This window comes from Schistocerca gregaria, chromosome 6, assembly GCF_023897955.1.
Source record: "Schistocerca gregaria isolate iqSchGreg1 chromosome 6, iqSchGreg1.2, whole genome shotgun sequence".
Taxonomy (NCBI): domain Eukaryota; kingdom Metazoa; phylum Arthropoda; class Insecta; order Orthoptera; family Acrididae; genus Schistocerca; species Schistocerca gregaria.
This window is the reverse complement of record NC_064925.1, coordinates 275,549,692-275,577,321: the sequence shown is the minus strand read 5'-3', so window position 1 is coordinate 275,577,321 and position 27,630 is coordinate 275,549,692. Positions and strand designations below refer to the sequence as shown.

Below are 27,630 nucleotides of genomic sequence, written 5' to 3'. Positions count from 1 at the left end.
TGGTGAGGTTTAGGAGAAGGGGTAGAGTTTGGAAAAGTCATACAGAGCCCCACATCAGGGGAAACTTACCAGACAGGATGAGGAGGAAAAGCTTTCCTAAGCCTCATCAGTCTTTTCCTTCATCCCCCCTCCTTCCCCTTCAATCTTTCTGCCAGAAGAAGCTTGGAAACTGTAATACCTATTATAGACTAGATTTTTTATCTATCCAATTACCTTATATTTTCTCAAATTTATTATTTTCATTTATGTAACTACAGTAGTATGTTACAGGTGGTGATGAATGTGAGGAGGCATGTCATTACAATGCACGATGTGTGTTTGATGGTGATCTTGGTGAATACCGATGTCGTTGTAGTGCTGGCTTTGTGGGTGACGGCACAGACTGCCAGCCTGAACCACTTGGATGTAACATCCTCAACAACTGCGGCATAGGAGCTGACTGCTCTTACGACCAGGCATCAGCAGGATACCGCTGCAAGTGCAGACAGGTAGGTGATGCAGACAAAAGTGATTTTATGTAATTTTAAAACTGGCTTTTAAATAGTTAAATAAATAGGCATGCATGTGCTGGCCATCCATGTGCTGCACTTTGGCAAGTTATAGAGAAAATGTTGGCATTCTCAATGACAAGTTGGAGATAGTCAATAGGAGGATACTGTGGGGGTAACCAGTAGTCAGCAGTCAATTAATTTTCTTGGTCAGATGTCTCTTGTGTCACCCTTTTCATCTTTGTCTTCCCTTTTCCTCCCAACAACTGGGTCCCTCTCATCCTGGAGGTCTGAGTGACCCAGCCTCCCTTTAAAACAAACCATCTCCAAATCCTCTTTCCTCCACAAGGGAGGAAGCAGTATTTCCAAAAGCTGTGATAGTCTCTTGTTCTTTGAAATGTGTCTGTTGGAAGTTCTAAGAATTTCGTCTTCAGGAGATTGAGTACAGGTCATCTATTCTGTCTCATAATTTCATGGTTAGCATAAGTTAATTTTCCTTTTGATATTTTTCAAACTCAGGAGTTTCAGAGCCGCATTTCACCATGTGAGTCCTGTACTGATTTGGAATATGCTACATGTTGAATTGTGGAATATTTTCAAATTTTCCATATTTGTTACTTGAAGAGAGACAGAGAGTCATTAATACATTTTTGTCTAAAAAAAGGGACCTGTCCTTCAGATTAAAACAGTCCATATATAAGTTTACAGTATAATTTTAGTCCTTCAATTTTCTCTACTCTTACAGCGAGAAAATTATTTTATGTATCAGGTTCACTTGCTCTTTCATGCATGTCATGTATTATAAATAACAGTATAAATGTTTTTATGTGGTGTTTCTGAAGAATCTTACATGTCCCATAAAACCAAAATAAATTGTAGTCTCCATCTACATTACAGACTTATCTCTCAAGCCACTGTACAGTGAATGGTTGAGAGTACCTTGGGCCACCGCCAGTTACTCCCTTTCCTGTTGCACTGGAGTAAGGAAAAAATGACTGTCTGTGTTTGTATGAGCAGAGACTTCTTTTTGTCTCCTCAGTCCTTAATCAAGATGTACATTGGCGCCAATAAAATCGTTTTGCAGCCTGTTGTGAATGCTGGTTCTCTAAACTTCCTTGATAGAGTTTCAAAAGAAGAATGTCTTCTTCCATTTACGTTTTCCCATTTGAGTTCATGGAGCATTTCCACAATGTTGACTGAAACTACAAGTGACACTTCTAGCAGCAAACCTCTGAATTGTTTTGATGTCCTCCCTTAATCCAACTTGGTGGGGATTCCAAATGCTTTAGTGGTTTTCAAGAATGGGTTACATAATGTTCTGTACCTGGTATCCTTTACAGATGAGTTCCTTTTTTCTAGAATTCTTCCAACAAAGCAAAGTAAATTATGTGGCTTCCCTACAACTTGAGCTTACGTGCACATTCAGTTCCATGTCACTTTGCAACATGTCTAGATATTTAATCAGCATGACTGTGTCAAGCAGCACATAACTGATACTGTATTTGAGCATCACAGAATTGTTATGCCAACTCATCTGCTTTAATTTACATTTTTTGCCATTTAGAGCAAGCTGCATTCATCACACCAAAGAGAAATTCTGTCTAAGTGAGCTTGTATCCTCCTACAGTTTCCTGGTGTGATATTTCCCTATACACTACAGCATCATTGGCAAACAGATGCAGATTGCTGCTTGCCCTATACATTAGTTTGTTTATGTCTATAGAGAACAAGAGCAGTCCTGCCACACTTTCCAGTGTCACTGAAGATGATAACCTTATTTGCCATTCAGGACAATGTACTGAGTTCTATTACTTAAAAACTCTTTGGGAAACACACATTAACTGATATCCTATTCTGTGTGCTTGGACATTAGTTAATGTTCATGTGGTAGTGTGTCAAAATGTAAAACATGTCACATTAAGGGCCCTCAGTGGCAAAAAACGTTTGTGTTCAGCCCTCATGGATGAGACAGGAACTAGAATTGAGGGCAGAAAAGCAAAAGTTGAGATACAGAATTCTGTATGCAGATACAGTGGAAACTCACTTAACAAGCACTTCCAATAGTACACAATTTGCATAACAGGTGATAGCGAATTAGTGTGTCATCACTAGTCGTTCACATGCAAGAGGGGAACATACAATAATTCTTCTGCTGGGAAGAAGCTTTGGCCGGAGTGTGTTGTCAAATTTGACTCTGAGGCATATCAGTCACTACCTGTGGAGCCTGTAGCCAACAAGACTGTGTCTTTGATGAAGAGCATGGGACTAGAAGTGTCAATGATGATAGCAATCAGCTTGCGGAAGATCATAGCCAAGAAATGACAACTGACGAGCTTGTGAAGCCGCACTGTGTTTCACAAGAGGAAAATGTGGAGAGGAGTTGTTCAGAGGAAGCGGTGGTAACAGCAAAGCATCAATTGCCTGGCACAATAAGAGAAATGCTTGAAGCATAGGAATTAGTTGCTTCATCAACCTAAAAATGCAGGGATTATGCACACTACAAATCTATTTGATGATAACGATGTGTCGCATTTTTACCAAGTGTTAAGATGTCGGCAGAAACAAATGACTATAGAGAGTTTCCTAGTAAAAAAGAATTAGTAATGTATTGTGAATAATGAAGTACATAATACTGTATGTATAATTTTCTTTGGATAAATGGCATGAATAAAACAAAACTTTTAGTAATTTTTCTGTGTGGAATGCATTATTGTATTTTACATTAATTTATACGGGATAATTTGTTTCAGTTTCAAATGTTTTGCACTATGAGTAAGATTCTGGAATGAACTATGCATGCTATGCAAGGTTCCACTGTATTCCTATACTAAGGAAAATAATGAAGAGCTTCTCCGGTTTACTTCCGGCACTCTGCAAAGATGAGTGGTATCAATATTAGTGTCAATGGCCTTGAGAAATGATTAAAATTAAACCAAGTTCCAGGGCATCATGGAGTCCTTGTCAGATTCTAATCAGGAATTGCTGCTGAGTTAGCCCCAATTTAATCATAATGTACGGTAGATTCCTTGAATAAAATACTGTGCCCTGTGATTGGAAGAAATTATAATCATATCCCTGTACAAAAAAGCTAACAGAAGAGATCCACAAAGCTATCATCCAATCTCATTTATATCCACATACTGTAGAATCCTATACAAAGGCCACTGAAAATGTGTCACGTAACAGCTTGTGTAGTTGGCTATAATGAAATTGCAACATTGCAATAGCCTCCACTGCCCACACCCTAAGCTGGTAGCTCCTATCTATTTTTTGTAAATTTACTTTACAATCACTGCGTATATAAGCTGTTGCTTATATAATAAAGTATAATAAAGAACATGTCTGTGACAATATAGAAAATAACTACAGAGAGTGTTTCAAAATGTATAAAACCATGAAATCAATAAATACCAATTGACGTTAATGACAGTATCTATGAGAAGTTGTTCCAAATTGTTACCATTATAGCTGCATACAAAATATCATGTAACAATGCAAACTGAATCATAACAAAGAAGATACTATCAACAGCTGTAGAATGAAACTGGTGCATACTCTGTTGCAGGTTGAAAGGATTAATTATGGACACATTTTCATTCATGTCACAATTCCATCCAGTTCTCCATCATCACTGTCATTCAGATCAGCAGCAAAAGTATCATCATCATCATCATCATCATCATCATCAAGAGAAACCATTAGTATCTCATTCTCATTTATAAGACCATCTATAATCTGTGCTTCTATAGTAAGCTTACCAACACGGTCTACTTTCTTCCTTGATGAGGTGTCGTCCGCAGTAGCAAAACATGATGTAATGGTGTTTCCACTTCTGTTATGGTAATAGACTTGTTATTATTTCTAATGTAAGTCTTAACATCATTCTAAACCAATTCAATTGGGTTGAAATGTCAGTGATAAGGCAGTAGCCTAATTACCATATGACACTGTTCCCTTGCAAATTCATCTTCAACTCACATAAGCATCACAGGCTTATTTTGCTCCACAAGTAGCTATAACACCAGTGTTGTCTTATTCATGTCCACACCAAAGTGTCTTGGCAGCAATCACAGCACCACAATTTCTTTGCAGTCACTAGTTGTAGGAGTTTTGCCTAATGCCACTGAATGGTAAAGTGAATTATCCATTACAAATACTGCTGGAACGCTAAACCGGAACAACAAATTTTTAAATCACTTTAGAAATTGTGGGTTGTCCATATCATAACAAATGTCACACTTTTTTCTTGATCTTAAAAGTAAAAGTCCTTCACGCCCAAGAACATTTGAAGAACCTGCATAGTCCACAATTAATCTGGCTTCTCTTCCTGTTGGCTGATGGCTGCCACTATTCACCATATTATCTGTCCAGCATTCATCAACTGCTTCTCCATTGTTGACCAAGGTTTCATCTAACCATATAATTGAATGGCTATCCTTCTCTATAATTTTATGTAAGAAGATACTACATGCTGCAATCACTGGAACTTTTTTGAGTAGCTGTTATCGTGTGTTTTAACTTTTTAAAACCGAAGTCCATACTTTTAAACATAATTTTAAGTGATGTTTTCCCCACCTAGGAAAAGTTCATATTCTTATAAAGAAATCACCAGCATTGCTATTCTGGGGTATTATATCATGCTATAATACCCATAACTGTGCCTACGAACTGCCCTCAGTTTAGAATGAATCGAGATCTGTAACTGGATAAGGTTGCCTTTTTTTCTTGCCTAGGGTAATTAAGAAAACACTGTTTTCCCCACAGGGGCTTTGTTCCACATGGTTTACTATAGTATCTCATAAGTTATGACAGAGCATGCTTTGCCTCATTACAGTCCTAGAGTCTTTGAGCTACATTTTAAAACTTCATCACCAGGAATTGATGGATGCCCATGAACTGAAACATATTCTTTTTCTTGCTCATAAGAATGCTCACATGTCCTCCATAGCATCACTTGGTGAATGAGAACTTTTTAGTGAAATTTTTTAATTACCAAAACCTGTCTTTGAAGCGGTAACACAACACAACTGTGTAGAAGCAGGCAGTGCACATTAACCACATAACATTTATGTATCAGAAGCAACTTGACAGAGTCAAAACCAGCTTAGTTGCTTTTCTGTAACAGGTTCAAAAGCACCTCAAGTTATTCATTTGTTTATCAGTCATACTGCCAAGTTTAAGGGGTTGTCAAGTGATCTTGAAGCAACACATTTCAGCGTTCCAGGTATAGGAAGATTCTGAACTCAGACATAATTATGTGTCTCAAACAGAATGACCTCCATTGCATCAAGCTTGGATACTGAAGATACTGCTTGTTTGAAACTCAAATTGCTCTTTTCTCACAATACCCTGAAAGCCATGGAGCAGTCAGGAGGATGCAATATTTTGTGACTTAAAAAAAAGCATTTGATCTAATCCACAGCAATGTTTTTACCAAAAGTTAAGACAAGTTCAAACTAAATTTGTGATTGGGCTGAAGTTTTTGTGTTAGAGAGGACACAGCATGCTATCTTGGATGGAGAATCACATATTATCTTGCGTGGAGAATCATCCTCAGAAGTAGAAGTAGCTTCAGGTGTGTTGCAGGGGTTATCTTTGGACCCTTCTTGTTCATGTTTACATTATTGACCTGACCGATGGTATTAATAGTAACCTCAGATGTTTTGCAGTTTTCTTTCATGAAGTACTGCCTGAAGAAGCTGAATATTCAGTCATTCTTGAAAAGACTTTAAGTTGGAGCAATGGTTAGCAACCAGCTTTAAATGTTAAGAAGTGAAAAATTAGGCACCAGACAAGAAAACCTAGCATCCTATAACTACAACAACATTGAGTCACAATTGGAATCAGTCAAGTCATGCAAATATGTGGGTGTAATAATTTGTAGACAAATCAAATGGAATGATCACATAGGCTCATCTGTAAGTAATGAAGGTGGCATACTTTGGTTCATTGGCAGGATACTTCAAAAATTCGGCCAGTCTGCAAAGGAGACTGCTTAAAAATCACTTGTGCATCCCATATTTGAATACTGTTTAAGTGTATGCAATCCATAAAAGTAACGTAAATGAGGTATACTGAACATACACCAAGAAGAATGGCTTGAATGGTCATGTAGTCCATTCATGAAGAGAAGAATGAGGGCTCCCCAATTCTGAATTGGCAGAAGTTGATTGACATTCACCTGCTCATGTTTTGTGTCTGTCCACTGCCAACCTTGGCTATCTAATACAGAACCTCATGTCTGTAGCTATTGCAAAGTGATTGTTGTGATATGTTGTGTTGTGGTGCAAATTAATACATCTATATAACTGGTGAATGACAAATTGGTTTCTGGCACATCACAGGCAGTATCAGATACTCGTTGGAGAAGGGCAAGCAGTAGCATTTTATGGAGTGCAACAAGAAAAATAATAAATCTTTGCAAGCAGGAGATCAAAAATAAGGAGTTGCTTCACACTCACTCTCAGCCAATGTGATAAACAGTGACATACGCAGGAGCAAGTTCCAGCACTGTGAGAAGAAATCAGAAATTTTGTAAAGATAATCCTGGGATATTACCAGAAACTCCCAGTAAAAAGTTCAGTTCAACAATGCTTTGAAGTTTTCTTCCCCTTTGTCTGAATTACTTTAAAGTGGTAATTTTGCTTGTGGTTTTTTTAAACACATTATTGATTATAGGAATTCCTAGTACTGTTTCCCTTAAAATGAGGCTTTTTGAAACCACATATGCTGTTCCATAATTTAGGAACCCAGGTGTTATCAAATCCTGCACTCATTAATCCTGATGGGCCCTCATGTGGAAGCCAAAAAAACAAAAACAAAAAAATAGAAGATGTGACTTACCAAATGAAAGTGCTGGCAGGTTGGTAGACACACAAACAAACACAAACATACACACAAAATTCAAGCTTTCGCAACCAATGGTTGCTTCATCAGGAAAGAGGGAAGGAGAGGGAAAGACGAAAGGATGTGGGTTTTAAGGAAGTGTATGTGTTTGTGTGTTATTGTATTGTGCCTGTCTACCGGCGCTTTCCCGCTTTGTAAATTCTTCTCGGGTATGCAGCCGGATCAAAACATCTTCATGACACAATATTTCTGCGGTCCAACTGGCTGCCATCTTCAGGTGAGAGTGCTGGTGCACGATCTCGCCGGAACTGACTTCCCAGCGCAAGAGGTGGCCCCTATATAGGCTGCAGAAGACCCACAACGCCTGCGCAAGAATGTGCCGTAACTGCCCTCTAGTGCAGTAGACATACCCTGCTGCCAGTGATGGAAACAGGCGAAATCGAGATATCGCTGTCAAAAATAAAAATAATTAAATTTTTAATCCGATGATAGAACCACAGACCGTTGCTTTTTAATGTCAGATAACACTGGGTCTCAAATCTTACTTAAAAGAAAACCCTTGTCTCTATTAATAAGATTGTCAGATAACCGAATCTCTATGGATTCTTTTAAAATACAGTCCCAATAGCGAGCTGCAGGGGCAACCATTTGTGTCTCGTCATATAGTATTCTGTGTCCCTCGGTGAGACAGTGTTCCGCCACTGCAGACTTCTCAGGTTGAAGCAGCCTTGTGTGCCACTGATGCTCAACACATCGCTCCTGAATGGTCCGGATTGTCTGACCAATATCAGCCTTTCCACAGTGGCAAGGGATCTTGTAAACACCGGGCTTCCTCAAACCCAAGTCATCCTTAACAGAGCCAAGGAGCGCTCTAATCTTGGCTGGTGGACGAAAAATACTTTTGATGTGATATCTTTTCAGAATCCTTCCTATCTTCGAGGAAATGCTCCCAGCAAAAGGCAGAAAAGCTACTGATTTGCAGGTATCTTCTGGTGGTTCAGGCGAAGGTCCAAACTGGAAAGCACGACGGATTTGTTTATCTGTATAGCCATTCTGCTTGAACACAATCTTAAGATGGTCCAATTCTTGTGTCAAGCTTTTTTGGGGGGGAGGGTGGGGAGTCGTTCCGGTCCCGGGAGCTGAGGGACTTACCTTCGGGGGAGGGAGGGATAGATGTATACTCGCGCACACGCACATATCCAGCCATACGTGCACAGACGCAAGCAGACATGCGCGCGCCCACACACACACACACACACACACACACACACACACACACACACACACACACATGTGCACACACAAACAGCCAAATATTTGTAAGAACCAAAACTATAAATAACATTACTTCTCCTTTCACTCATGTCTGCTTGTGTCTGTGTATGTATGGCTTGTGTCTGTGTATGTATGGATGGATATGTGTGTGTGTGTGTGTGTGTGTGTGTGTGTGTGTGTGTGTGTGTGTGTGTGTGTGTGTGTGTGTGCGCGCGAGTATATACCTATCCTTTTTTCCCCCTAAGGTAAGTCTTTCTGCTCCCGGGATTGAAATGACTCCTTACCCTCTTCCTTAAAACTCACATCCTTTCATCTTTCCTTTTCCTTCCCTCTTTCGTGACGAAGCAGCCACCGGTTGCGAAAGCTCGTAATTCTGTGTGTGTGTTTGTGTTTGTGTTTTTTGTTCATTGTGCCTGTCTGCCGGCACTTGCTTCGTCAGGAAAGAGGGAAGGAAAAGGAAAGATGAAAGAATGTGGGTTTTAAGGGAGAGGGTAAGGAGTCATTCCAATCCTGGGAGTGGAAAGACTTACCTTAGGGGGAAAAAAGGATAGGTATATACTCGCGCGCGCGCGCACACACACACACACACACACACACACACACACTCTCACACACACACACACATATCCATCCATACATACACAGACACAAGCAGACATATTTAAAGGCAAAGAGTATGGGCAACAGGCTCTGTTCTCTTTAATTCAAGAACACAGATCTGCTTTTAAAAAAGAAATATGGGATTGATGTAATGGCAAAAGAAATAAGTCACACTGTTGTCCAGTTGCTGCAATTCAAGTGCAGTGGAACTGGCATGGGCAAAAGTCAATAGGCTATTCAGGAAGAGCAACATTTCAGGAGACATGTTCAGTGACAATCTGTTTAAAATTTCCAGCGAGTCCCTTCTGTTAGTAACTGTTGATGACTAGGAAGGGCACTGCAGGAAGGGCCAACAACTGGAAGATTACTGGAGACAAGACAGTGTCATCGACTCACAGTAGATGAAATTGTTATTAATACTGCTGAATTGGACAGTAGCAACTTCAAAAACGAATCTTTCACAGATGAGAAATATAATGAGACTGATTATGAGTGATTTATGTGCAGTCACAATTCAGTGTTACATTTGACAATAAATATTGAAAATTTTAATAATTCTGTCTATTGCCACAATGTTAGTTTTACTACTGGCTGCTTTTAATTTAAATTTGTCTATGAGTACTGATACAGAATTAATAACAACAAGCACCATTATTCAACATGAAACCAACAATTCCTGTAAGCTTTTGTTGTGCCCCCATTGCAGTTTTTATTTTCGCAGATGTGCAATACACAGCAGTTGCAAACGGGCATTTGGGAGGATGATGGTTCAAAGCCTCGTCCAGCCATCCTGATTTAAGTTTTCCCTGATTTCCCTAAATCACTTAAGGCAAATTCCGGGATGGTTCCTTTGAAAGGTCACAGCTGATTCACTTCCCTATCCTTCCCTAATTTGATGGGACCAATGACCTCACTGTTTTGTGCCCCTCTCTCAAATCAACCAATCAATTAACCTTGTAATACGGTACCATGGCCATTAGATGGCACTGTCGATGCCGCTTAGAGCATAAATTAATGTGTGAGTAGTGCAGGACCTATGTGTGGCTTGTCCTCCACTCACTGCCCGTCACCATTCAGCAGTGCTGGGAGGTGGAATGTAAAACTTGCTACCTCCACTCCCCAACCTCCTCAGAATTAGTTCTTCTTCTTGTGAACAGACTGTAGGTTTGTTTGACTCATAGGGGTGTGCCACAGAAATGCTGCAAAAACTGAACTGGCAGACACTCGAAGATAGCCTCCAGTTGTCCTTCAAAAGCCTATTTACAAAGTTCAGGGAACGTTATTAAGGGAGACACCTACAAATAAACTGCAACCTCTTACGTACGGTTCCCATGGAAGCTGTGGAGACACAACTTTACAGATTACAGTATTTGCAGGGGCATTTAAGCAGTTACACTTCCTGTACTCTGTCCTTAATTGGAACAGAAAAAATCCGTAATGTGTGGTAACATCTGCCATGTACTTCACAGTGGTTTGCAGAGTATATTATATTTATTTGAATATTATTATTTTTCATGGCATTACTACTATTCTTCAAATATTGTTGTAAAGACTACATAGATAATATTGTGGGGAAGGCAAGCCAAAGGTTGCGTTTCATTGGCAGGACACTTAGAAGATGCAACAAGTCCACTGAAGAGACAGCTTACACTGCACTCGTTCGTCCTCTGTTAGAATATTGCTGCGCGGTGTGGGATCCTTACCAGGTGGGATTGACGGAGGACATCAAAAGAGTGCAAAAAATGGCAGCTCATTTTGTATTATCACATATTAGGGGAGAGAGTGTGGCAGATATGATACACATATTGGGATGGAAGTCATTACAGCAAAGACGTTTTTCGTCGCGGCGAGATCTTTTTATGAAATTTCAGTCACCAACTTTCTCTTCCGAATGCGGAAATATTTTGTTGAGCCCAACCTACATAGGTAGGAATGATCATGAAAATAAAATACGAGAAATCAGAGCTCGAACAGAAAGGTTTAGGTGTTCGTTTTTCCCGCGCGCTGCTAGGGAGTTGAATGGTAGAGAGATAGTATGATTGTGGTTCGATGAACCCTCTGCCAAGCACTTAAATGTGAATTGCAGAGTAGTCATGTAGATGTAGATTGCTATTCCAAGCAGTTATACTCTTATCCTTTTCTTCAAGTCCTGGTAGTTTTGTAAAATTGATTACATAAAATAATCACAAACACAAGAAGCAATAAATTCTGTTGTTTCCCTTCATTTACACAATGTTTTCCTTCAAATGACTTTGAAACACTGTGTCACAATGAATTTCTGAAACAGTCCAAGGTACCATATCATCTATAAGCGCCTAATAATTCAGAGATTTTAAGAAATGAAATTGTTATAATCATGGATGCTTTCTTTCTGTCTTGAAATCACAGTATATGATAACAAACATCTTTATTTTGTAGGGAATGCGTGGTGATGGTTACACATGTGTACCTGAAATAACATGTATCACCAATCCAGAACTATGCAGCCGGGATGCTACATGTGTTGCAGATGCTACAGGCAGCTACATTTGCCAATGTAATCCTGGCTTTCGTGGAAATGGTGCATTCTGCAGACGTATGTTTCATCTTTGTTTGTTCCAATTAATCAATGTTGACTTTTAAATTTTGATCAAGTGGTTAACAGCCTATACATAATGTTTGACAGATATTATCTTCCACTTATTACTGTGTTTCTTTATTAAATGCTGCTGCAGTATCAATATTTATATCGTCCTCAAGCATAATTGATAATAGAATCCTGACACATGGAAAATTTCTAGAAAGAACCACACAAACTAGAAATGTAATGGATATAATTAAGTCAGTTATTGTTCACACACACCTTTAAATACAATGGATGTTTGAGATTCTGTACGGGGACTACTTATAATCATTTTACAGTCGAAAATAGTAAAGTATGTAGTGAAACACAAAAAGAAGCAGGGAAAAACACTGATCTGATATCGTGATTTACATATAACTGAAATTTCTGCATAAAAAAAACTTAAACCCAAAGACAAAGACGAAAAATGAGTATTAATTTAGAAAGAAGAGAAAACTTTTACATCAGAACAACTTAAGTAGATCATATCTTGAGCATTCGGTACTTTTATATCCAGCCATTGTAACTTGATAGACAATGTCAGTGGAAATACCAGGAGAGTTTTAAAATGAAGGTAGAGTGTGATGGAAAGGAATGGAAGAAAGATGCAGCATATATTGTTACATAAATACATTTTTTTTCTGTTTACAGGTATATCAAAACACGAAGGAAATTTTCTTCTTTTGAATCGTGGCATGGCTATGATGCGAGTACCATTTAAACCTTCAAGGAAGGATCCAGGAAACTTTATTTTCTATCAGTATTATCAAATGGCAATAGGTAAGAAATTATTATTATTATTATTAGTATTATTATTATTATTATTAGTAGTAGTAGTAGTCGTGATGGTGGTGGTGGTGGTGGTGCTGGTGGTGGTGAGGCTGCTGCTGGTGTGGTGGCAGTGGTATTTTACATTATACTACTACAGAACCACCCCACCACTGCCCACTCTCTTTGGTCCATCTTCTCCTCCTGCATCCTCTCTCTGTCCATCACTTCCTCCTCCATCTCTGTGTCATCCTCTCCCTATCCCTTTCCCCTTTCCCCCTCTCTATATTAATTTCATGCCACCTCTTAGCCAACCTCTTTATCCCCCCTCTTTCTGATTCTGAGTCTTGTTTGTCGGTGTTGCAAAGGATACCTTGACTGGAGTCACTTAAAATGAATGGGTAAACCAGTTGCGATCACTGGTCTACAGGGTATGAAGAGACCTCTCCAGCTGCTGGATATGTGAGGATAGTAGCTTTAATGACAGTATTTCACATGTGTTTTCTGTTAATATCTACTGCAAGGAATAAAATGAAGCAGAACATTGTTGTGCTTGCAAACTTTCATTTTAAAATTATGTAGAAGGAGAAAGAATATATACAGAAGAAACAATTTGCCTATGGTTTAAATGTCATGATGTTTTTGTTAAAATTCAGTGCTAAAAAGAAAAGTAAATCATACATTTTCACAGCACCACATTTTTTCCTTGCAGCCAGTTTTTATCAGAAAACCTATACAGTGTTGCTTAAAAAATATACAGCCTATGTTCATCTGAATGCTTATTAAAGTATTGTCCAAAAAATTTGAAGTAAATCGATGGAGAGCATGTCAAAATTTTTGTCAACAATGTTGGCTATTGCACCACATATATAATTATATACTACATATATTTTTTTAAAAATATGTAGTCTATGGCTGTCCAAATTGTATTAGGGTATCGTGAGAAAATTGAAATAAATATGTAAAGAACTTTTCAAGATTCTTACCAACAATGTTTCCTCCTTGTGTGTTACATATATATTTACACACAATATACTGTATGTTTAAAATATGCAGCATCTGTCTAACTACAAAAAAAATATGCAGCCTCTGTCCAACTACACATTTGTTAAAGTATCCTGCAAGAATTTGAAGTAAATTGGTCTGGAGCTTTCTGAGATTTGTAGTAACTATTTTAAACTATGATTTGTATGACAGTATAGATTATAACTTTTTTGGTTCTTTCTTGGGAGAAAGTTATGAGTACCATCATAAATGTTCTACAGTCAATATATAGTAAGTGAAACAGTGTATATGATTTTATTTTAAAAGAAGGCATTAATTAGTTTGCCCAGTATTTAGCATAGTCTGACACTATATTGTTTAAATCTGTGAGTAATTTCCTGAAACTTGGAAATTTTTGTAATCCTTAATTCTGTTGTTTAATTTTAGGTATTGACATTGACTGTGAAGAAGGCCGTGTGTACTGGAGTGACATAACAGGGAAAAGAATCAAAAGCTCAAACTATAATGGCAGCAATAGCACTATTTTCATCAGCACAGGTAAGATTTTTGTTTATTTTGATTTATCGGACAGTATTGTAAATACACTCCATGACAAAGAAGATGAAGCATCCAGAATACGTCCTCAGATGTCAGTGTAACATTGTACATTTACACACCATTGGCCGGTATGTAAGTAGTTAGAGTGGCAATTCTGTGACATGTACCATTACCAGACCTGGTAGGGTATATAAGGGACATGAACAACATCAGATATTCAATGATCACTGTGAAAGATATGGAGATGCTGTGTACACTTGTGAGACAGCATTATAAGCACTGGATAGAGTTTGAAAGGGACTTCAATTTGGCCTGCTGGACAAATCATGCAGTATCCAGATTTGTGGGGCATTCGGATGCAATAGTGGCCTGATGTTGGCCTACATGGGGACATGACAGCAGGCATGTTTGTCATCAATGTTGTTATCGGGGTCAACCATGTCTGATCACCAAGAGGGAGAATCACTTTATTGTGCACCAAGCACATCACAGGCCCTTCACATGTGCATCTGCATTTGCCATACAAGAACAAGGAATGAATGGACTCCCTGCAACACTGTGTCATCCTGCACCATTGGTCAGAGGCTAGCATCATCCCTATCAGTATGATATTGTCCCATGTGTAGGTTGTGATTAACACCACAACACAAACAGTTTGATTCAAGCAGTGCCATGATTGCAACGCATGGACTGCTGATGAATGGCATCACATTGTGTTCAGCAATGAACTGCATTTCTGCACTACCCCAAATGACCACCATCAGTGTTTATCGTGATGACCTGGGAAGAGGTCCTATTCTCCAACGTTTACAGAGGCATTGTAATGTTATTCCTGGCACCTCGGTGTGGGAAGCCATTGATTATGACTTCAGATCATGGCTGCTAGTGACTCTGAGGGCACAGTGGTACATCACAGACACTCTGCATCATTATACAGGGTGTATACGACCCGGAACAACTGGGAGATCCGGGAAAAACCTGGGAATTTTTTCATCCGGGAGAAAACTGGGAAAAACCTGGGAATTTTTTAGAATTCTGGTAATTTTTTGTTGTTTTAGTTTTCAGTTAAATTTTTGTAATTTTGACCAGTAAGGACCAATACTCTAACAAAGGATATTACTACATCCCGCGACTGCGGACAAATACTGCAGCATTAAAACATGAACGAGAGAAAAAACAAAAATAAAACTTAAATTGCAAAGGAAATGTGGCATATAAAATAACACAGTGCAAATACAAGCATCTGCCAACAGAAAAATATGTCAAAGACTTTAGGAAGACTATGCAATGCTTCATAACAACAAATTGCCCCCGATGAGCATGACGTCACAACTGTTTACATTTTGTAAGCAGTTGCGAGCGGGCTCATGCGCACGCGCAGTTGAGTCGCATATGAGTAGTACTTTCTCCCGCTTCTGGCTACTGAAATGTGGCCACTGGCTGTGTAAGCAGCAGTAGCAGCAAACAGCGACATGGGGTACCCGGAAAATTTTACTGGCTTGCCCAAACTGCCAGATTCATGCGTGCACAGCAGGCCCGGATCTGGCTGGATGGCAAACCGGGGTATCTGAGCCATGTGGCAATTTCAGGGGGAGGGGGCAAATTCATATCCTTGAGGAAAATAACCTTGGTTCACAAAGCACCTAGCATCCAGCGCACATCGGTCTATCGATTATTCATATGACTTTGAAACACAAACCTGCTGGTTTTTGGACATTTTTGAGCACATTATAAGTTTATTTCTGAATGAATGATAAGTTTATTTTTGAATGCATGCATAGTGTACATGATGTCTCCGCCAGGGGAATCCTCATCGCATCTAGAAATGAACTTTACTGCAGACAAAATGGGACAGGGCTATACGAGCTGAAAGGAATAAAGCCGAACTGGTGAATGCCAACTGCTGCTTGTTTACGTGGTTGATTCAGTTTGCAAATGTTCAGCGTTGTCATAATTACTAGCAATAATCCATAGATTCAGACTACCAGAGTGGAAAGAAATGACTAACAGGAATAACAGGTAAGAAAGATTATGTATTATCTTCTCGGTGTATCCAAGAAAGTGAAATTTGAACAGAAAATTTTTGGCCAGATCACTACACTCAGTACACTAGACAAGGCTGGTTGTAGTCCTCATCTATCAGCTGCTTAAGTTCCATTCTGGGAGTAGCACAGAAAACGCATTGTACAAACACGTAATAATGCCTAACCAGAGAATAATCGCTGGATAACTAAACCGGTGGTTGTGGCATGGCTAGTGAAGGTAACTGGTGAATGAGTTTTGATGGTGGTAGGAATAGTCATAGAATTAGTGATGACAAGTCCGCTCCCGGTAGCTGAGTAGTCAGACTGACAGAATGTCAAACCTAAGGGCCCGGTTTCGATTCCCGGCTGGGTCGGAGATTTTCTCCACTCAGGGACTGGGTGTTGTGTTGTCCTAATCATCATCATTTCATCCCCATTGACGTGCAAGTCGCCGAACTGGCGTGAAATCGAAAGACTTGCACCAGGCGAACGGTCTACCCGACGGGAGGCTCTAGTCACATGACATCATCATCATCATCATCAGTGATGACAAGATTGTTTCTTAGAATGAGGAAGGAGAAGAAACGGGGACATCACACAAATTATAGAAGAATATGACTATTCCAAATGTATACAAAAATTTCGTTCTACCACTTTTCGACCTTGTACATGAGAGCATATGAATGAAATGTGAAACTATTTCCTAACATAAAACTTTTTCATTGTAGTAGGCCAAATAGGTATTTAATATTGGTACTTCATGAATTATATTGTTGCACTACAAAAAGGATCATTATTGCCAAAACAGTCTCGCTTATTTGGTGTGTGTTGCAATTGCTGCAATATTAGAAAGGCCTATTTTGTTTTATCCAGCACAAAGTGACAAAATAGACATAATCAGATCTATAAACCACACTAGTCTTGGGTATTGTTTGTATTAACAGCTTTTTCAGTATTAGACAACAACATTTTGATTTTTCATGTAGCAAACTGTTTGACGAACTTTGATGAGGTAATAGTTCTTTCGCAAAAAGGAAAGCATGCCATGTAAAGCTATAGCAAGATTAGATTTAAAAAAAAAAAAAAAAAAAAAAGGGAGGGGCAGGATATCAAACCGGCCAACTGGGAACAGGAGAGGCAACTCAGGACATTTTAATTTCCACTGTCCTGAAATAGTTTGATGGAATCCATTACGAAATATACATGTTTGAGTTCCACAGAGCGAAATACAGTAACGTGCAGTATAAGAACATTGTCTGAAGAGGTGTGGCACTGCACTTCGGCACACTTAAGACCAAATAACATGTCTTACATTTCCTCGAAGATATATGTTTCATGTATGACTCTTAAGAAAGATGTGCGCTACAGAACGAACTTATTTTTGAAAAGTCTTTTTTTTTTTTTTTAATTTTTGGCGTTCTGATGCACAGAGCAGTCTGAGTTAGTGGGAGGGGTGGGTAGTCTTCACGTGGCCCATGTTTACATTTAGTGATTTTTCTGTTTCCTCTTCATTTACTGCTCTCACGTCAAATGAAAACAAAACAGATTTCTGTGGCTGGGAGCTATTGAATGAATTAAAATACATTCACATAATTACAGAAGGCTAAAAAATGTTATTAGTTTCAGATTTTATTTCATTTCCACCTTTTTGACAGTCAAGCATTAAGCACCTTGCACAACACTGAAGTTATTTTTGTCAGTTTGCTAAAGGATTTTGGCTTTTATTAAACTTTCCTGCTGAGGAAGTTAATTTATTTGAAACAAAGTGTTTAATTCCACACTATTTGCTAGTTTCAACTGTTCACTGTGTTCAAGTTCATGTTTTCGTCTTCTGGCACGTATGGCATTATGCCATAATAAACAGATGAGATAATACAGCACTGGTTGTTGTTGTTGTGGTCTTCAGTCCTGAGACTGGTTTGATGCAGCTCTCCATGCTCCTCTATCCTGTGCAAGCTTCTTCATCTCCCAGTACCTACTGCAACCTACATCCTTCTGAATATGCTTATTGTATTCATCTCTTGGTCTCCCTCTACGATTTTTACCGTCCACGCTGCCCTCCAATGCTAAATTGGTGATCCCTTGATGCCTCAGAATATGTCCTACCAACCGATCGCTTCTTCTGGTCAAGTTGTGCCACAAACTTCTCTTCTTCCCAATCCGATTCAATACATCCTCATTAGTTATGTGATCTACCCATCTAATCTTCAGCATTCTTCTGTAGCACCACATTTTGAAAGCTTCTATTCTCTTCTTGTCCAAACTATTTATCGTCCATGTTTCACTTCCATACATGGCTACACTCCATACAAATACTTTCAGAAATGACTTCCTGACACTTAAATCTATACTTGATGTTAACAAATTTCTCTTCTTCAGAAACGCTTTCCTTGCCATTGCCAGTCTACATTTTATATCCTCTCTACTTCGACCATCATCAGTTATTTTGCTCCCCAAATAGCAAAACTTCTTTACTACTTTAAGTGTCTCATTTCCTAATCTAATTCCCTCAGCATCACCCGACTTAATTCGACCACATTCCATTATTCCTGTTTTGCTTTTGTCGATGTTCATCTTATATCCTCCTTTCAAGACACCGTCGATTCCATTCAACTGTTCTTTCAAGTCCTTTGCTGTCTCTGACAAAATTACAATGTCATCGGCGAACCTCAAAGTTTTTATTTCTCCTCCATGGATTTTAATACCTACTCCAAATTTTTCTTTTGTTTCCTTTACTGCTTGCTCAATATACAGATTGAATAACATCAGGGAGAGGCTACAACCCTGTCTTACTCCTTTCCCAACCACTGCTTTCCTTTCATTTCCCTCGACTCTTATAACTGCCATCTGGTTTCTGTACAAATTGTAAATAGCCTTTTGCTCCCTGTATTTTACCCCTGCCACCTTAAGAATTTGGAAGAGAGTATTCCAGTCAACATTGTCAAAAGCTTTCTCTAAGTCTACAAATGCTAGAAACGTAGGTTTGCCTTTCCTTAATCTTTCTTCTAAGATAAGTCGTAAGGTCAATATTGCCTCACGTGTTCAAGTGTTTCTACGGAATCCAAACTGATCTTCCCCGAGGTTGGCTTCTACTAGTTTTTCCATTCATCTGTGAAGAAGAACTGGTACTCCAAGAAAATTTACATCCCGGAAACCACACCAAAAAGCTTAATATCAGGTCGAGGCCTATGTCAATGGGAATCTGGACATATACATGTGTGATTTAACATGAACTACTTATTTCAGTGTGGTTCACAAAATTCTGATGCTCTTAGAGTATTTTCTGATGTCTTGTTTCTTTTATGACATAGGCCTAATGTAAGTAAGATCTTTTAATATTTTACGCGTATGAACATACGGGCTTCCTACATCACCATAGCTGTGCAAGTGCGGTGGTGCCTCTTATCTGGCGCTCTCTGGCAATTGCTGAAATGAATCTATTTCTAACAGGTTGAGGGATAATATTGCGAATTGTGATTCAAAAAGTGTTATTTTCAAAGGAAATTTACTTTTATGCAAGATGAACTATGTGTGAGAATGTATGATGAATTTCTTAAATCACAGAGCGTTTGTTTTCATTTAAAAATCAACCCATTGATGACAAGCCATTTAGAAGATCATAGATTTATGTTGGTATTAAAAATTTTACTGGTGTATTTGTGTGATGTATCTTAAAGTGTAACATGCGCTAAACAGATCAACATTATATGCAAAAGCTTAGCTTCTCTTGTAGCTTATTAACCTTTGAGACAAATATTACATGCAAAAGCTTTGTTTTTCTTGTAGCAACAATAAGTATATTAACTTAAATAATTAACTTTTCCTGTTGGTGGAATTCGAATTTATACTTTCGTAATACAAAAATAAACAGCGTACATGTTGCTGCACATTAAAGTTCTTTTTAAAACGTGTTTTACTCCCCTGAGTTTCGTTTTCTAAAGTACCGAGAAATTCTACGCTGCTGTATAAAACCATATCCATTCAAAGGATTGATAAGGTTTACAGTTTGATGGAAAGTATACTGTCACTTACTACAGAAAAGTATATTTTTATCCAGGAGAAAATCTATTTTTAATCAGGAGATCCGGAAAAAACCCAGGAATTTTTTTCCATGTCAATGTATACACCCTGTTACGTTACCTATCATGTGACAGTATTGCAGTGTCATTTCATTACAGGACAATGCATGTCTACACATACCACATGTCTCTATGAACTGTCTGCATTATGATGAAGTCCACCCATGGCCAGCAAATCCCCAGATATGCCCAAATAGCCGGCCGCGGTGGTCTCGCGGTTCTAGGCGCGCAATCCGGAACCGTGTGACTGCTACGGTCGCAGGTTCGAATCCTGCCTCGGGCATGGATGTGTGGGATGTCCTTAGGTTAGTTAGGTTTAAGTAGTTCTAAGTTCTAGGGGACTAATGACCACAGCAGTTGAGTCCCATAGTGCTCAGAGCCATTTGAACCATTTTTTATGCCCAAATAGAACATGTGTGCGACCAGTTCAGATATCAACTCAGTCACAGCGCCGGTATCCAGGATATCAAGGATCAGTTACAACAGTTGTGGGCCAGATTGCCTCTACATCTACATCTACGTTCATACTCCGCAAGCCACCCAACGGTGTGTGGCGGAGGGCAATTTACGTGCCACTGTCATTACCTCCCTTTTCTGTTCCTGTCGCGTATGGTTCGTGGGAAGAACGACTGTCTGAAAGCCTCCGTGCATGCTCGAATCTCTCTAATTTTACATTTGCGATCTCCACAGGAGGTATAAGTAGGGGGAAGCAGTATATTCGATACCTCATCCAGAAACGCACCCTCTCGAAACCTGGCGAGCAAGCTACACCGCGATGCAGAGCGCCTCTCTTGCAGAGTCTGCCACTTGATTTTGCTAAACATCTCCGTAACGCTATCACGGTTACCAAATAACCCTGTGAATAAACGCGCCGCTCTTCTTTGGATCTTCTCTATCTCCTCTGTCAACCCGATCTGGTACGGATCCCACACTGATGAGCAACACTCAAGTTTAGGTTGAACGAGTGTTTTGTAAGCCACCTCCTTTGTTGATGGACTACATTTTCTAAGGACTCTCCGAATGAATCTCAACCTGGTACCCGCCTTACCAACAATTAATTTTATATGATCATTATATTTCAAATCATTCCGCACGCATACTCCCAGATATTTAACAGAAGTAACTGCTACCAGTGTTTGTTCCGCTATCATATAATCATACAATAAAGGATCCTTCTTTCTATGTATTCGAAATACATTACATTTGTCAGGAGAGAATATGCCAACTTTGACACATTTCCCAACCATATCAGTGCATGCATCCATGCCCGAGGGTGTGCAGCATCATACTGATAAATGGGCCCATACTGCCAAGTTGTTTGTAAGTTTGAATCAGTTTTGTAATCATCAAAATCATCATAATCCCTCTAAGCCCATAAATTTTCATTTCGGTTCCTCTTCCCCTTCTGGGTGCTCCACTTTTTTGTCAGGCAATGTATGTTGAATGAGAAACTCGATAAGAAAAAAACATGTAGCTGTATTCATTTGCAAATAAAATCTGTTATACTAACTATTCTTGATCTAAACCATCATTCCTTATGTCTTTATTTTCTTGCATCATCTCATCAGCCATTCCAGAGAATCTCATTGAATGTGTCTCTGAACTATTTAACCACAGCCAAGATCAGCATCTTGCTTGCTTGCTTTCTTTTCACAGAATTTGTGCTTAAAGACAGAAATTTGTGAGTCATCTTTAGCAGACCTTCCTCATATTTACTGTCTATTAGGTTGATATTGGTGCTGCAGATGTCTATAGCCTTGGATGATTAAAATAATACGTATTCTTTTAACCACAAGTTTGTACCAGTTTATTTACCAGACAGTGCTTGTTTTACAACATTGACATTCCAAATTGATTTCGTAAGTAAGGCGTGAGTTCATTTGAGTGTGTGGCATTGACAGTTGTTTTCAAATTACCATAAATGTGTATATCCATTAGGTCTCTTAATGGCAATTAAAGGCATCACCCCCTGGCAGATGAAAACTGTGTGCCGGACCGAGACTCAAAGTCAGGACCTTTGCCTTTCACGGGCAAGTGCTCTGCCAACTGAGCTACCCAAGCATGACTCATGCCCTGTCCTCACAGCTTTACTTCTGCAGTATCTTGTCTCCTACCTTCCAAACTTTACAGAAGCTCTCCTGTGAACCTTGCAGATCTACCACTCCTGAAAGAAAGGATATTGCGGAGAGATGGCTTAGCCACAGCCTTGGGGATGTTTCCAGAATGAGATTTTCACTCTGCAGCGGAGTGTGCGCTGACATGAAACTTCCTGGCAGATTAAAACTGTGTGCTGGACTGAGACTCGAACTTGGGACCTTTGCCTTTCGCAGGCAAGTGCTCTGTCAACTGAGCTACCCAAGCACGACTCACGCCCTGTTCTCACAGCTTTTTTGTTGGCTAAAAGTGACAATTTTCTGAGGAAAGAAAGTGTCATTTGGCAGTGAGGCATGACCCATCACTGAGCCTTCTGTGATGGAATTTAGCTGACCCGCAGAAATAATGAGAGCTGAAGTCTGCTTTTGTGGTGCATGTTGGACTTTCTCCCTGACTCACATGACCACACGCAGAGGTGCACTTTAACCACTGAGTAAAGTTTTTGCTGTTGATGCAAGAAGTTCAGGATAGCAGCGTGCTCCTCTTGTTGTTGACACAGTTGCAGTTTTAAATGTTTCTGGTGCTGCTGCTGCTGTTGCAGTGACAGCTTTTGCTGTCAAAAACTTTAGATCCATAGTACTGGTGCAGTGTGTGATTGCATCACTAAATATGCAATAGATTTAAGTCCTCCTAATTACTTTTCTCGCTGCTCCAGAAATGAAAATGTAAACCATTACAGCACCAAAATCATTAGCTGGGCACATAACATAAATTAATAATGAAAACCAGACAGTCAAAAACCAAAAGCAGAGTCATGATTCTTCAGCTTCTCCCAGCATAATTCATGATGAAACAGTTCACAGGCACACAAGTGGATGTAGCGGCCAGTGGCACAATGTTTCAGCAACTGACAAAATTGCCACCATTGGCACACTTGATGATGGCAACATGGCTGCTTGCCGAAATATTGTGCCTGTTGGACAGTGACTTTAACATCCGGCCATTGAGTCATGAACTATTTTGTCAAAAGAAGGGTCATTGCATGCATAGCTATATGATGATCGATTAAACATATACAGCACAGAACAATTGCTGATGCTGTCTGCAGACCAGTGACACTGCCCATGTGACACATCGAGCCTGCAGCTTGTGAGCAGGTTCCACTGTGATAGGATGGATACTGTTTTGGTCCGACTGGTTGCTTCTGGCAATTAGCCATGCAAGTAGCCTCTGAATTACAGTTCTTCAACGCTACATGCATCAATAATAACTATTTTTATGGAAAGATACAGAAGAATTCTGAAGATTAGATGGGTAGATCACATAACTATTGAGGAGGTATTGAATAGAATTGGGGAGAAGAGGAGTTTGTGGCACAACTTGACAAGAAGAAGGGACCGGTTGGTAGGACATGTTCTGAGGCATCAAGGGATCACAAATTTAGTATTGGAGGGCAGTGTGGAGGGTAAAAATCATAAAGGGAGATCAAGAGATGAATACACTAAGCAGATTCAGAAGGATGTAGGTTGCAGTAAGTACTGGGAGATGAAGAAGCTTGCACAGGATAGAGTAGCATGGAGAGCTGCATCAAACAAGTCTCAGGACCGAAGAACACAACAACAACATGAAAAAGTGGATATTTCTGTACACATACCTAAGACCATTTTGTCTTTTTTCAAACTCAATGTTATATTAAAATAGCTTTAAACAGTATAAATAAGTTCAAGATCAGAGTATTAAATGCTATGTTAAGTTACAAGCTCTAAATTATTCAATAACATAAATGTTACTGCTATACTTCACATGTTTTGAGCTGCTGTACATTAAAATGAAAGGAAGCCAATTTTTTCTGTCAAGGTTGCCTAAATCTTAAGTGTAAAAAACATCTGAGTTAGGCCCGTGTTTTTCTAATGTGACACTGCTGATGTGCCACTTTTTATCCATGCATAAGGGATAGTTTTAAATTTTAGGCTATACTGATCCGCAGATATTTTTATTTTATAGTGGACAGTGAGTGTTCGTAAACACATTTAAATGTTTCCTCAGGGAGTTGTTTATCTTTCTACATTCAGTGTGAAACACTGAAAATTATTATTATTATTATTATTATTATTATTATTATTATTGTTGTTGTTGTTGTTGTTACTATTGTTACTGTTATTATGTCTTTAACATGCTAATATATTGGATTTCAAACAGATATCCAATCACCAGAAGGCATCAGTATAGACTGGGTGTCTCGTAACATGTTTTGGACTGATTCTACAAAAGATACTGTGGAAGTAGCAAATTTGGATACTGGTCTCAGGAAAGTCCTGGTCTCAAAAGGCCTTGTTAATCCTCGTGGCATTGCTGCTCATCCATCCAGGGGGTTAGTACTAGTAAAAAAATTATAAATGTTTTTTGTCATAAAATTTTTATCCTAATATAATTTACAAAGACATAGAATTCATGGCAGTTTTCAGTTTCTTTGTGATTGAAGATTCTGTGAACTCTTTCATGTTACTGCTACTGTACTTCTGTATGCTATTTTCATACCTATAGCTTCTTAATCTGTGGCTAAAGTATTTTTTGAATGTTTTTGTCAACAGAAAAATTTTCTGGTCTGACTGGAATCGAGCATCCCCAAAACTTGAATGGGCCAATATGGATGGAAGTGATCGTCAGACATTCTTGGAAGGGCCATCGGTACAATTACCAAATTCTCTTGCTATTGATTTTGAGCGTGATGAACTCTGCTGGGCAGATGCAGGGACAAAATCTATTGGTGAGTGGATCACATGACAAATTAAGAGAAGGAATACTATTTCTGATTGAACATTTCATCCAAAAGAAAAAATTTACAGTGTTGCTTCTTTCTTTTTCTCTATTCCTCTACAGAATCTAATCATGTTTCAAATGTAATGAATTTTGTGTAGTCTGCCTTCATTGTTTATTTTATTCAAACTGTTATGCCTATATAAGCTACAAATATTATATCTAAAGGTCAGAGATTTGGGGCTTTCTTTCTTCAGAAGTGAAAAGAGAAATAAACAGGTGGTGAAAGATGTGGGATGTGTGGAGGAGGGGACTGGGTGTGCACACAAGTTTGTAAAGAAATAATAAAGTAACCAACAGTTTGCATTAGTCATGACTAAACTAAAGGAAATAAAATAGAAAGCATTTAGCTTTAGAATTCATTGCCATGGAAAAGTTGATGAATCCTAGTTTTAACAAGAAGTAACTATTTGGTGACGTCTAAAGCAGTACATTTAATATAACTGTTTCACATACTACACTTAGACAATAAACAACTGACTGAACAAAGAGTAATTTCTATAGCATTACTTAAAAAAGAAGTAGGCACACACAAATCTTCCACAGCAAAACATAGAAAAATAATTAACTCTCAACACTCTTCCTTAATTGTTTTTATTCTTAATTCTTCAAACACTTTACAAGTATGTGGTTTAAGCAGTATGTCAGCAAGTTGACTTGAACTTTCCAGGTTTAAATTTGATAGTCATTCCAACATATGTATGGCAGCTTGATTGTCGATACACAGTTCTATTGATTGATACAAACCTGAAATTCCAAGTTTTGTCCCAGGTGTTATATCCAACATATATCATCTATCAACAGTAGCTCAGTATTCTGCTTCAGCTGTTGAAGTTGCCGCAAGACATTGCTTTCAAATATACCAGACAGTAACTCCTCCTCACATGACAGGAACTTCACTGGTGCAGCATCAAGTTGAAACATAGCCAAAATAAGCATTGGCCTCCATCAAAGATCACACTTCAATTTCTTTTAGGCACTGAAAAATTCTTTTCACCATTTCCTAGTGACTAACCATTGGTTTATTACAAATTCTGCTTAAGTAATTAATCCCAAAACTAAAATCCAAATAAAATATTGTTGCAGGGTACAGTGCATACAGCTTCTCAGTAGGATTCAGTCTTTCCAAAAGGCTAATCACTGTCAAGATTTTCTTCGTCTGTCACATTTCCAAGCTCCATAGACTTAGCTACTGGTCTTAAATCGTTGAACTATCTTAATATTTTCTTTGTATGCATAAATTGCTTTACAAAAATTCCCTGTGAACTTGTTTTAATTTCCATCCCAAGTATGACGTAAGTCTTCAAGACATCACAGAATAAATCATCAGATATCAGGTTGTTCAAAACTGCAGTACTGCTATCTGTTCTAATAACTAGCCCATCATCAATATGCAATGATATAATGATGCTTCTGTCTTGCTTACTATAGATACAAGGGTCATCACCAGAATTAACAAATCCTGATGACATCAGACAATTCTAAAATTTATTATTCCAAATTTTTGGAGCTTGTTTTGGGTCATATAAACTTACAACATATATTTGTACCATATTGAATCCCAGAAGGTTGATTCATGTAGAATGTAGATCTCTTTTTGCAAGTCACTGTATAGAATTGCTATCTTTACATCAGAAGTTGTTGTTTTCATTTTATTTGTAGCTGAAAAACTAAGAAGCAGTGGAATTTATTCATAAAGTGTCACAGGGATAAAGTTTCTGAATAGTCCAGTCATTCCTTGAGCACAAAACCTCTTGCAGCTTGTCTGGCTTTATAATGTTTGTCTTGTTTTTTATGCAGTACCAAGTGATGGGTCAAATGTTTTACATTATTTAACTCCGAGTTTTCAGTTTTTCTCTGTACCACTTTTTTTTCTTACAAGATATTTGAAATAGAAATCTCTACAACTCATGCCAAAGTTTGCATTGTTACTGCGTTTCTGAAGATCCATTTCGTAATCTATAAATCTGACAATCCATTGGCCATGTTGTTTTGATGGCAAGATCCTATTTTGTGTTATGTAAACAGATGAAATCAGAGAATAAGTCATCAGCTATATGGTTTTCTACTGGATACTTAATATATTTCTTCTTTTTTCTTCTGAGAGTCTGAATACAATAGCTTCTTTATCTTCTATTCTTTTGTCAAATATGACATTATCAGAGGCAAGATGTCTTTTTCATAAGGTAGGTAGATTCTGTAATGAGGCAAATGCAAATCATATATATGACAGAGGTTACCTTTGTTGATTTCTTTGCAGTATTTCTTTGTTCCCGATCCTCTATCAGAACATAGTACCCACATCCTAAACTTCTCAACTTAGTAAACTCTATTTTTCCTCCAAACCACAATACAGCAGGACTTTTCCGTCTTACTGAACTTCTACCAGTTTGATTTAGCATAAAGACTGCACAGTTTATTGCTTCAGCCCATAAATTCTCATTCAGGTTCAGTGCATTCATATACATCATGTTTGGGCAAGAATCAACTGACTG

At 38.6% G+C, this 27,630-nt stretch overlaps 1 protein-coding gene across 2 annotated transcripts in view; it reads left to right on the top strand.

Annotated features, from left to right (window-relative positions):
• Positions 1-27,630, top strand: part of LOC126278030 (nidogen) — a 297,135-nt gene that overhangs the window by 248,960 nt on the left and 20,545 nt on the right. For both annotated transcript variants that reach the window (XM_049977764.1, XM_049977762.1), the window contains 6 exons: positions 271-488; positions 11,628-11,784; positions 12,463-12,591; positions 14,011-14,121; positions 24,518-24,689; positions 24,910-25,085. In XM_049977764.1, the coding sequence (XP_049833721.1) occupies positions 271-488; positions 11,628-11,784; positions 12,463-12,591; positions 14,011-14,121; positions 24,518-24,689; positions 24,910-25,085 (963 nt within the window). The remainder of the gene's footprint in view (positions 1-270; positions 489-11,627; positions 11,785-12,462; positions 12,592-14,010; positions 14,122-24,517; positions 24,690-24,909; positions 25,086-27,630) is intronic.